This window comes from Podarcis liolepis, assembly GCF_965112155.1.
Source record: "Podarcis liolepis genome assembly, chromosome: 4".
Taxonomy (NCBI): Eukaryota; Metazoa; Chordata; class Lepidosauria; order Squamata; family Lacertidae; genus Podarcis; species Podarcis liolepis.
The window spans coordinates 107269652-107282678 of record NC_139558.1 but is presented as its reverse complement, the minus strand read 5'-3'; the positions used below and the strand labels follow the sequence as shown (position 1 = coordinate 107282678).

The 13027-nt window shown below is 45.4% G+C and overlaps 1 protein-coding gene across 5 annotated transcripts in view; it reads right to left on the bottom strand.

Annotated features, from left to right (window-relative positions):
- Positions 1-7009: 7009 nt before the first annotated feature.
- LOC310705046 (uncharacterized protein) overlaps positions 7010-13027 on the bottom strand; it is a 162215-nt gene continuing 156197 nt past the window's right edge. For all 5 annotated transcript variants that reach the window (XM_083499358.1, XM_083499356.1, XM_083499355.1 and 2 more), the window contains one exon: positions 7010-9344. In XM_083499358.1, coding sequence (XP_083355484.1) covers positions 7120-9344 — 2225 coding nt within the window. In that variant the 3' untranslated portion in view covers positions 7010-7119. The remainder of the gene's footprint in view (positions 9345-13027) is intronic.

The window sequence follows — 13027 nt, the reverse complement described above, 5'->3', positions numbered from 1 at the left end:
CCCCCCCAGCCTTACACCTCCACAGAGATCCCCACCCAACACCAGTCCAGGCGCATCTTTGGTAAATGAGCACACCCAGTCTCAAGTTCTTTAGAGATAAAGTAGGTATACATTTCAGTAATACCTGGGTATATATGTATTTTGTTTTTCTAGCTTGATCAAAATAATTTATTACTTCTTAACAGGTAGATGGTTAAGAGCTTAGGCGGCTTCAGTGGCCGCCCCTGGCCCCCACCCCTTGCACCCCCCAGGTAAAGACGGCCCTGGCCCTCTCCAAGGGTCCATCCAGCTCTGGGCTGCTGCTGCTGCTGCTGCTACTCACTTGCAATCATAATTAAAGCTTGCTGCGTGTCCTCCCCAGCGTGGGAAGAGCACACCCACTCTTTCCTGCCCCCCCCCCGGTAGGGGAAAGAGATGGTCAGAAACGTCTATTTACATTGCTTTATTTCTGACTCTTCAGCATAACAGAAATCATGTCTGCTCTCTTCAAGCATCGGCAAACAAGTGACAAAGACTTCCTGTACAAGAGCAAGGGGAAGAGCTCATATTACACTCTGAGCTTATTCCGGCGCATTGCCCTGTGAACTGACTGTCCCTCTGTTTCCCATGGACAGTCCCAACATTCCCATCATGTTTTGTTTTCAAGCTAGCAGTTTGCAGCTGCATTGCATCCATATCACAACATTAAGGACTTTTTTAGATCCTGTTTGTTTGTAGCATGATGAGAGGGCCGTGATGTCTTGTTCTATCTTGCTAACTTTTAAGGAGGTTTGTTTTTTAAGGGATGCTTTCTCCTTTATACAAGCTCCTCTGGTGACCGCTTTCATTGCATCCCATAGGAGCGGGGTTGTTTGTGCCTACATTGTTTTCCTTGAAGTAGTTTGGGAGAGTTTCTGTGAGACTCTCTCTGTTTATTCGTGGTTAGGATGGGACTGAAGGACCATGATGGGGTGGCTTGTGTCCCCCCTCCTATTTTGAGGGTAACTTCTACTGGGGCATGATCTGTGATTTTAATGTTACCTACGTTGATTGATTCTACTGAGGGGATCCGACCTTGTGCGAGCAGAATGCTGGCCAGGTGGACACTGTGCCATGGCGCCCAGACAAGAATGTGTGGCTGGTGTCTCCTGGGTTTTCTTCACCCCAAATAATAATAATAATAATAATTTATTATTTATACCCCGCTCATCTGGCTGGGCCTCCCCAGCCACTCTGGGCGGCTTCCATAGAAACTAAAAATACAGTAAAATATCACACGTTAAAAATGATCCAGCAGAACTAGGAAACAGCTCTCACCTTTGTCCCTAGCCCGCCGGAGATCATCAACCAGTGCGACCAAGGCAGTTTCAGTCCCATGATGAGGCCTGAATCCCGACTGGAAGGGATCCAAATGGTCTGCTTCTTCCAGGCGTGCCTGGAGTTGTTCAGCAACCGCTCGCTCAATCACCTTGCCCAGGAATGGAAGATTTGAGACTGGGCGATAGTTGGCCATCGTGGCCGCAATGAAGATGGTTTTTAAAGAAGCAGTTTAATAACCGCCTCTTTCAGCGGGTCTGGGAAGGCTCCCTCATGGAGGGAAGCATTCACCACCCCACAAAGCCCATCGCCCAGTCCTTCCCGGCTAGCTTTTATAAGCCAGGATGGGCAAGGATCCAGGAGACACGTGGTTGGTTTCACTCGTCCAAGCAGCCTGTCCACATCCTCAGGGGTAACAGATTGGAACTGATCCCACACAACTTGACTAGACAGGACTCTAGCACTCTCCCGCCCCGGTCCTGCTCCCACAGTGGAGTCTACCTCCTTCTGAATCTGAGCGATTTTATCTGCAAAAAACTTTGCAAAATCATTGCAGGAGAACATGTGGCCCGTACTGGGCCCCGATGTTGCAGGTGGTTCCGCTAAATTGTGAACCACCTGAAAAAGTCTCATGCTGCTGTTTTCTGCAGATGCAATAGAGGCGGTGAAGAAATTCTTCGCCGTCGCTATCGCCACTTGGTAGGCTCAACGTTGAGCTCTAACCTGTGTCTGGTCAGATTCGGAATGAGTTATCCGCCACCGGCGCTCTAGCCGTCTCAACGATTGTTTCATCACCCTCAGCTCTGGGGAAAACCACGGGGCTGTCTGGGCTCCATGCAATCGGAGAGGGCGCTTCGGAGCCAAACAGTCAATAGCCCTGGTTAACTCCACATTCCAGCAGGCCACCAGGGAATCAGCTGAAAGGCCATCAACATGGGATAAAGCATCCCCTACCACTCTCTGGAAACCCTTTGGATCCATTAAGTGGCGGGGGCGGACCATCCGAATTGGTCCCACCTCCCTGCAGAGGGGATGGGTCGCAGAGAAGTCCAGTTGCACCAGGAAGTGGTCTGACCATGGCACTTCTTTCGTTTCGCTTTTGTTTAGTGTCAGATCACCAACATCCATAGAGGTAAACACCAGGTCCAAGGCATGTCCATGACTATGAGTTGGGCCAAACTTATTCAGGGACAGCCCCATGGAGGCCATGCTTTTTTAGCAAATTGTAAGAGTCCCTAATTGTTGGGGTTTCCTTCGGAGGAAGGTTGCCCATGGGGTTGTAGGGGGGGTGTCTTTCAGGGATATGCTTTTCATATTTAGGTTGAGGTCACCCCCCCCCCCCCGGAATTGCTTCCCCTTCGGAGGAGAGGAACTTGTTTAATGTGTTTTGGATGAACTCTAGCTTTTTCAAGTTTGGGGCATATATGGAGCCAATTGTCAGTTTAGTTTTGCCATCTAGTGTCCCTTTAGCAAAAATGAGTCTGCCTCTTTTGTCTTTGAGGACTGTTGCGGCTTTGAAGTTCAGGACTCTACTGAGTATTAGGGCTACTCCACAGGACTTCGCTGAGCCAGGTGCAACTCATTGTTGACTGAAGCAGGGATCGCTCAGGAGTTTGGGAGGGTTGTGTATTTATTGTAGGAAGGCGATGTGTGGTTTCATGGTGTTTACATACAAGTGATGCATTTTCTTTTGATGGGGTTTCCCAACCCCCTCACATTTAATGTAATTGCTTTTAAGCTAGCCATCTTGCTTATCTACTATATAGGGTGATTCCATGCCAGCCCGTTCGGGTTGCCCTGTGTCTCTCACCTTGTATTGTCTATCAAACCAGTGAAATTGTGCTGACCTAGAGGTTAAAACTAGATTTGGCTTAAAGAGTGGGGGGTGGGTTGCAGAAAGTATCCCCTATGTAGCCATATAGGTGTTTATTTGGGGTATCATGGGCCATCTGGCATTTAGCCAGTTGGTCCTAGGTCTCAGCTGGCATGGAGTTCTTTCTTCAAGGTCAGGCCATCCTCCCTGTTGTTTGCGATAGGAAGTGGTCAGTGAAACGGTGTTAAGTATAATAATAATAATAATAATAATAATAATAATAATAATAATAATAATAATAATAATTTATTATTTATACCCTGCCTATCTGGCTGGGCTTCCCCAGCCACTTTGGGCGGCTTCCAACAAAATATTAAAATATCATAATGCATCAAACGTTAAAAGCTTCCCTAAACAGGGCTGCCTTCAGATGTCTTCTAAAAGTCTGGCAGTTGTTCTTCTCTTTGACATCTGGTGGTAGGGTGTTCCACAGGGCTGGCGCCACTACCAAGAAGGCCCTCTGCCTGGTTCCGTGTAACTGGGGTTCTCGCAGTGAGGGAACCACCAGAAGGCCCTCGGTGCTGGACCTCAGTGTCCAGGCAGAGCAACGGGGGTGGAGACGTTCCTTCAGATATACTAGACTGAGGCAGTTTAGAGCTTTAAAGGTCAGCACCAACACTTTGAATTGTGCTAGGAAACGTACTGGGAGCCAATGTAGGTCTTTCAAGACCGGTGTTATATGGTCTCGGCAGCCACTCCCAGTCACCAGTCTAGCTGCCACATTCTGGATTAGTTGTAGTTTCCGGGTCAGCTTCAAAGATAGCCCCACCTAGAGCGCATTGCAGTAGTCCAAGCGGGAGATACCCAGAGCATGCACCACTCTGGCGAGACAGTCCGTGGGCAGGTAGGGTCTCAGCCTGCGCACTAGATGGAGCTGGTAAACAGCTGCCCTGGACACAGAATTGACCTGTGCCTCCATGGACAGCTGTGAGTCCAAAATGACTCCCAGGCTGCGCACCTGGTCCTTCAGGGGCACAGTTACCCCATTCAGGACCAGGGAGTCCTCCACACCCACCCGCCTCCTGTCCCCCCAAAACAGTACTTCTGTCTTGACAGGATTCAACCTCAATCTGTTGGCCGCCATCCATCCTCCAACCGTCTTTGTGACGCCTATGTTGGATATAGGATCCATAAGCAATTTTGCTCATTTTATTAACATCACTGGTAAGTTGGGGTAGGGATGAGGGTGTTAATATCCTCTGGCAGCCCCAATGTGCTGCTTGTTTGTCAGGTTTTAGCCTGTTTGTGGATTGTTTTATTGAGGTTAGGGTGAAGCAGGACCACCTGGAGGAATTCTACCCTTATGCTTCTCATATAATCAGTTAGCCATATAACCATATATCCTTATAATGATTTTTATATAATCCATGTTTGAATCATGACGGCTTCTGCAAAAGCTGATAGCAAATTGCTTAGATCGGAAGAATCCGAAATGAACTCTGCCCCAGTTCGCTTCCCTTGTTCTTCTCAGTGTCTCGCTAACATAAGGGGGAAGCAATAAATCTGCTGTGCTGGCACTTTCCCCCCTGTCCAGACAGGGTCCCGAGTAGCTCAAACAGGAAGATGCTAACCGCAGAATGTCCCGGTATAGCAGATGGCCGCATAGGAGCATAAGGGCCGAAGTGCCACTGTATTCTGCTCTGGTCAGACCTCACCTGGAGTACTGTGTCCAGTTCTGGGCACCACAGTTCAAGAAGGACACTGACAAACTGGAACGTGTCCAGAGGAGGGCAACCAAAATGGTCAAAGGCCTGGAAACGATGCCTTATGAGGAACGGCTAAGGGAGCTGGGCATGTTTAGACTGGAATCATAGAATCAAGGTTGTTTTCTGCTGCTCCAGAGAAGTGGACACGGAGCAATGGATCCAAACTACAAGAAAGAAGATTTCACCTAAACATTAGGAAGAACTTCCTGACAGTAAGAGCTGTTCGACAGTGGAATTTGCTGCCAAGGAGTGTGGTGGAGTCTCCTCCTTTGGAGGTCTTTAAGCAGAGGCTTGACAACCATATTTCAGGAGTGCTCTGATGGTGTTTCCTGCTTGGCAGGGGGTTGGACTCGATGGCCCTTGTGGTCTCTTCCAACTCTATGATTCTATGATTCATTTTTCTTCCTCCTTACCATAAATCAGGGGAAAGGTTAAATGCATGTTCAGACTGAAAAAGCAGAAGTTGGGAGGGAACTCTTTACATGATCAGGGGGCAAGGCTTGAATGCGCTCATTGGTTTTCTTTTTGCTGCTGTGTGCGATTGTATCAATTATGTCATGTATGTACTCAGGTATAAAGCCTCAGGGCGCTGGAGCCCGGGGCCCAGTCTTTGGGAAAGGATTCCACTGGGTCTCTTATTGCTCAGCAATAAATATCACTTTCTTTTTCTCCACTGCTGCGTCTGTCAATTCTGGGACACAATTTGAGTGGCTCACTGGTACCTTAAAAATCCTGGCAACAAGGGGAATTATTTTACTTAGTAAGGCGTGGGGAGGGGTGCTGAGAGTGAGTTGTACATTGTTGGGCAATGGGGAGTGTCTTTTTATGTACCTGGACTGGTGTTGGGTGGGGATCTCTGTGCAGGTGTGAGGCTGGGGGGAATATTGATCGTGTTAGCTGTATTGATGGCTTGGGGGGAGAGGAAAAGGAGGAGGGGGTCACCAGTCCATCGGGTTGAGGTGATTTCTGGTTGCTTCATTCTGCCTTCTGCCACACTGGCCTCCGCTCCCCGTTTGGTGTCGTCCGCAAAGAGGATGAGCACCCCCTCAGTTCCTTCATCCAAGTCGTTCATAAAGACGTTGAACAACAACGGGCCCAGGACAGAACCCTGCAGCACCCCTCTTGTCACTTTCCCCCAGGATGAGGAGGAACCATGAAGGCGGACTGTGTGGGCTCGGTTAGTCAAATCCACCTAAGAGTTTCCTCATTCAGCCCATCTTTTAGAAGCTAAAAGGCAAAAATATTATGGGGGACTACGTCAAAAGCCTTACTGAAATCAAGATGCATTATTTCCACAGCTATTCCCTGGTCAACAAAGTTTGTAACTCCATCCAGAAAAAGGGGGGGGGGGGAGATTTCTCTGGCTTTTCTTGTTTTTGAGAAAGCCATGCTTTTATCCTGTATGTTTCTGTTGTGAAATCTTCAGATGAAAGGCACATAAATATTAAAAATGATAAAAAAATAAGGATATTGGCAAGCTGGAACATGTGCAAAGGAAGGCGATTAATGTATTTATTTAATTTATATACCATCCGACCCAGTGGTGCCAGCTTGAATAAAATATTGGTGGGAAGGGGGGGAGGCAAGGCCTGCCTTGCATAATCAATCACATGATGCATAAAGGGCATTGGAATGGCATTGCCTATCAACTGGGGGGGACCCTCAAATATACTATTGGGGGGCAAAAACTCCTTGGTCTCTAAATGTTGACTCCTGTTCCCACATGTCTCAGGACAGTTACAACATAAAAACAACATAAAAACACAAAATACAAATCAGTAACTCAACTCCCCACCACATTTTAAAAGGGCCTTAGATGTCAATCAGCCAAAGGCATGGTTAACAAGGTGCGGATTTGCCTGGCTCCTAAAGCTACAGAATGAAATATTTTTCCGACCTTTGTATGAATTCTTTGATGGGAAGTGAGAGAGGAGTTGTGACTGAATATCTTTCCACATTCCACACACTGATAGGGTTTCTCTCCTGTATGAATTCTTCGATGGGAAGTGAGATCACTCTTGTGACTGAAGCTCTTTCCACGTTCCCCACACTGATAGGGTTTCTCCCCTGTATGAATTCTCTGATGCTTATTGAGATTGGAGCCCTGACTGAAGTTCTTTCCACATTCCACAGATAGGGTTTCTCCCCTGTATGAATTCTCTGATGGGAAGTGAGAGAGGAGTCATCAGTGAAGCTCTTTCCACATTCCATGCACTGATAGGTTTTCTCACCTGTATGAATTCTTCAATGTGAAGTGAGATCACTCTTGTGACTGAAGCTCTTTCCACGTTCCCCACACTGATAGGGTTTCTCTCCTGTATGAATTCTCTGATGGGAAGTGAGTTTGGAGATATAAGCGAAGCTCTTTCCGCATTCCATGCACTGATAGGGTTTCTCCCCTACATGAATTTTCTTATGGGAAGTGAGAGAGGAGTCATCAGTGAAGCTCTTTCCACATTCCATGCACTGATAGGGTTTCTCCCCTGTATGAATTCTCTGATGGGAAGTGAAATCTGAGCTCTTCCTGAAGCTCTTTCCACATTCCACGCACCGATAGGGTTTCTCTCCTGTATGAATTCTCTGATGGGAAGTGAGACTGCAGCTTCTAATGAATTTCTTTCCACATTCCCCACACTGATAGGGTTTCTCCCCTGTATGAATTCTCTGATGCTTATTGAGATTGGAGCTCTGACTGAAGCTCTTTCCACATTCCACACACTGATAGGGTTTCTCTCCTGTATGAATTCTTCGATGGGAAGTGAGAGAGGAGTCATCAGTGAAGCTCTTTCCACATTCCATGCACTGATAGGGTTTCTCCCCTGTATGAAGTTTCTGATGCTTAGTGACAGCAGAGCTGTGACTGAAGCTCTTTCCACATTCCCCACACTGATAGGGTTTCTCCCCTGTATGAATTCTTTGGTGAGAAGTGAGAACACTCTTATGACTGAAGCTCTTTCCACATTCCCCACACTGATAGGGTTTCTCCCCTGTATGAATTCTCTGATGCTTATTGAGATGGGAGCTCTGACTGAAGTTCTTTCCACATTCCCCACACTGATAGGGTTTCTCTCCTGTATGAATTCTCTGATGGGAAGTGAGTTGGGAGCTGTCCCTGAAGCTCTTTCCACATTCCCCACATTGATAGGGTTTCTCCCCTGTATGAATTCTCTGATGGGAAGTGAAATCTGAGCTCTTCCTGAAGCTCTTTCCACATTCCACGCACCGATAGGGTTTCTCTCCTGTATGAATTCTCTGATGGGAAGTGAGACTGCAGCTTCTAATGAATTTCTTTCCACATTCCCCACACTGATAGGGTTTCTCCCCTGTATGAATTCTCTGATGCTTATTGAGATTGGAGCTCTGACTGAAGCTCTTTCCACATTCCACACACTGATAGGGTTTCTCTCCTGTATGAATTCTTCGATGGGAAGTGAGAGAGGAGTCATCAGTGAAGCTCTTTCCACATTCCATGCACTGATAGGGTTTCTCCCCTGTATGAAGTTTCTGATGCTTAGTGACAGCAGAGCTGTGACTGAAGCTCTTTCCACATTCCCCACACTGATAGGGTTTCTCCCCTGTATGAATTCTTTGGTGAGAAGTGAGAACACTCTTATGACTGAAGCTCTTTCCACATTCCCCACACTGATAGGGTTTCTCCCCTGTATGAATTCTCTGATGGGAAGTGAGATGGGAGCTCTTCCTGAAGCACTTTCCACATTCCATGCACGGATAGGGTTTCTCTCCTGTATGAATTCTCTGATGGGAAGGGAGTTGGGAGCTGTCCGTGAAGCTCTTTCCACATTCCCCACATTGATAGGGTTTCTCCCCTGTATGAATTCTCTGATGGGAAGTGAAATCTGAGCTCTTCCTGAAGCTCTTTCCACATTCCCCACATTGATAGGGTTTCTCTCCTGTATGAATTCTCTGATGGGAAGTGAGACTGGAGCTTCTAATGAATTTCTTTCCACATTCCCCACACTGATAGGGTTTCTCCCCTGTATGAAGTCTTTGATGGGAATTCAGACTTTGGCTGTGACTGAAGCTCTTTCCACATTCCATGCACTGATAGGGTTTCTCCCCTGTATGAATTCTTTGATGGGAATTCAGACTTTGGCTGTGACTGAAGCTCTTTCCACATTCCATGCACTGATAGGGTTTCTCCCCTGTATGAATTCTCTGATGCTTAGTGAGATGGGAGCTCTGACTGAAGCTCTTTCCACATTCCACACACTGATAGGGTTTCTCCCCTGTATGAATTCTCTGATGCTTAGTGAGATGGGAGCTCCAACTGAAGCTCTTCCCACATTCCATGCACTGATAGGGTTTGTCTCCTGTATGAATTCTCTGATGCTTAGTGAGATTGGAGCTCTGAGTGCAGCTGTCTCCACACTCCAAATTTTTCCATGGCTTCTCCTCTCTGGGGATTTTGTCGTGTTCACCTTTGTTCTCGATTTCCAATTCATCACAATCTGCAACGGAGACAAAAAGGGATTAGAGCCTCGGGAACAAATGAAGAAGAACTGAAGGGAGTTGGGTGTGTGCTCGTTACCTTTGTGGTTTGTCATTAACCAACATATTTATTATTAGATTCTGATGGGTTGTTGAATGTTGCTTTCTTTGATATACTGTAGTGGTAAAATTGTGAAAGCCTTTCAGAAAAAAAGTGCATTTCAGATGTTTGATGGCTCATAACACCACTTCTTTTGGAGTACAGTGGATGCTCGGGTTGCAAACATGATCCGTGTGGGAGACATGTTCGCAATCCACAGCGTTTGCAACCTGCAGTGTTGCATCTGCGCATGTGTGGGTCATAATTTGGTGGTTCTCCGCATGTACAAGCACTGAAACCTGGAAGTAAGCCATTCCGGTACTTCCAGGTTCGGCGTAGTGCACAACCTGAAAACACGCAACCTTAAGCAACTGTAACCCGAGGTATGACTGTAATACTATAATATTATATAGCAATGGAAAGATAATTTAATCAAGAATGCAGTGCAACAAAGTTTGTTCAATTATCTGTATTCTATCAAAGGTTATAGACATATGACCCGAAAAGGGAAGCACAACTTGCTTAGGTTGACTTTTGTCAGTGTATTATGGGAATGCTGTCAATTTGGTTGGTCTTTTTGGTTTTCATTTGGTGAGTTTGTAAAACGTAATAAAATAAAATAAAAGGTACAAAGAGTTGACTAGTTACCCAGAAAGAGATGTAAAATCGTACTATTAGGGACACGACAAGGCTGCCCAATTTCCCCACTACTTTTTATTTCGGTCCTGGAGGTTCTGTTAAATATGATTAGAAGGGACCATTTGAATAAGGGTATAATGGTCGGAGCTAAACAATATAAATTGAAAGCTTTTGCAGATGACTTAGTACTGACACTACAGGAGCCAGAATCTAGTAATAAAAGAGTATTAGAACTGATCCAAGAGTTTGGTCATGTGGCAGGATTTAAGTTGAACAAGTTAAAAACTAAAGTCCTTGAGAAAAATTTAACAACGATTGAGAAAGAGAGGTTTCAGAATGAGACAGGTTTAACAGTGGTTAAGAAGGTGAAATACTTGGGGATTAATATGACAGCTAAAAATGGGAACTTATTTAAAGACAATTATGAGAAATGTTGGTCGGATGTTAAAAAGGATTTAGAAATATGGTCAAATCTGAAGCTTTCCTTGTTGGGTCGAATTGCTGTTATAAAGATGAATGTACTGCCAAGGATGTTGTTTCTGTTTCAATCATTACAAATTTTGGACAAGATGGACTGTTTCAAGAAGTGGCAGAGAGACATTTCTAGATTCGTCTGGCAGGGCAAGAAGCCCAGAATTAAATTTAAAATACTAACTGATGCAAAAGAAAGAGGGGGATTTGCCCTGCCAGACCTTAAACTCTATTATGAATCAGCAGCTTTTTGCTGGTTGAAAGATTGGCTGCTTCTTGAGAACACAGACATTTTGGATTTAGAAGGTTTTAATAATGTTTTTGGGTGGCATGCATACTTGTGGTATGACAAGGTTAAAGCACATAAAGCATTTAAAAACCATATTGTCAGGAAAGCATTGTTTAATGTCTGGATAAGATATAAAACTTACTTGAAAATGAGAATTCCGGAGGCGGCGCCAACGGCAATGGCGGTCTCCTTCTAGCTCGGAGGGAGAAGCTCCGCGGAAACCTGGTCTTACCGCTACGGTGAAGTGGGGACCCTGTCAGAAACCACAGGCGGGTGAAGCCTGTGGCCGTGGGACTCGGCGGGCACCGAAAGCGCCTCTCCAATTTGCAAAGGGACCCCGTGAGGGGTTCCGGAGCATAACGGGGGTGGCGCGGTGCTGAGAGTCGATCGCTACTTCCGTGGAGTGAAGCCGCTCAGCTGTTGCCGGAGAGCGCTGACCTTTTTTCCTCTGACAATTCGGCTGTCAAACAACAACCCGTGAGTAGGTCAAGCATTAAGACTGAAAGCTTAAGGAAAATTAAAGTAAAATTTGGTACTGAAGCGGGAAGGTGCAAAGAGGAAGTCCACCTTCTGGTTTCTATAAAGATCAAAGGAAAGACCGTCCAAACCAAATACCGGGCGAGGAGTGTTAAAAAGATTTAAATCCTAAATGTCTAACTAAGGAACTCCCTCCCTAAAATGAAAGAGAGGGAGGGAAGAAGGGACAGTATTTCTTTTGCCTATTTAAAAATTTAAAAGAGAAAGGAAGAGACACAAGACCACCTCTCAATTCCTGGGAACAGACTGCCAAGACTGAATAGATTTGTTGCATTGAGAACAGCACTCTCTATGAACAATGTAACTTGCTGACAGTTAACCCTGCAAGTGAGACACTTTGAAACTGTTAAAACTGTTATTTGTTCTGCTGAAGGGGGCTTTTGAAAGTTTGGCAAGACATTTTGTTGCATTATTACTGACTATTACTGTGTCCCCCTAGAGGCTTATTGAAATTGTTACAACTGGCCGGGAAATTTTCCATCTAGTACCAGCTTGGGAAAGCCCGACAGCAAAACAAGTCTGACTGTGGGAGCGACCTTGACTTCCAGATAAAGTGCCATGGATGAAAAGCAAACAAAATCGGATGAAAAGGTAACAAGATCAGGCAAAGTGAGACACCAACCGACCAGTGCAATACTGCAGCATCGTAGGGCATCTGCCTCTGGCCCTCCTGTGCCACAAGGGGAAGACCCAGTGCAAGCTGGGTCAAAAGGGATGACAGAAGAAGGATTTACTTCTGTTTAAAATAAGATTTATGAAACTTTGGACAAATCAAGTAATCAAGTTGCTAAAGCAACAAATAAAATTGACCAGAATACTACAAGTATTAACAATTTGGGGCAGAAGGTGAATTCTAATACAGATTCAATTGAAAAATTACTGCAACAGTCAGAATTAAACCAAAAGACGGCCCAGGAAGCAATAGAAAAAGCAGCTGCTGTAGAAGAAAAGATAACGCCGATAAGCAAACAGCTTGGGGACCATCAGGAACTTCTGTCTATGATTGAGTTGAAGGAAAAACAGACCAATTTGAGGGTCAGGGCAGTACCTGAACTTGAGAAAGATAGCTTGAGTGACTATTTGACACAGGAATTTGCAGACTTTTGGAAATTGGAGGACAAGCAAGACTTCAAAATAATAAACGCCTTTAGACTTGGGAAAGGAGGGAGAAAGAACAGAGTGAGAGACTGTTTGATTACTCTTCGATCTAAAGAGGAGCGAGATAAAATACTGAGTCTGCACTATCAGAATACCTTGATAATACAAGAGTCAAGAGTAGAAATATTTAAGGACATCCCGAAACATCTTCTGGAACTCCGCTCCAATTACGGAGACCTGGTGACTTTGCTGAGAGGAAACAGAATTATTTTCAGGTGGGAATTCCCTCAAGGCCTATCTTTTAGCTTTAAAGGCAAGAAGTTTAAAATAAGATCAGTGGAGGAGAAGGAATTTTTTTTGAGAGACCACCAAGAAGACCTGCAAAAAGGAGCGGAAGGAGAGCTTAGAGCCTTACCACCAGGATTACTAGACAAAGGACTACCACTTTTGGGAGTGGACAAGACAAAGAAAGTGATACCACTGTCAGAAGAAGAGGGACTATTGGGAGCAGTTGGAGGAGAGTAAATTTAAATACATCATGTCTCTGCAACTATTAAGTTGGAATATTC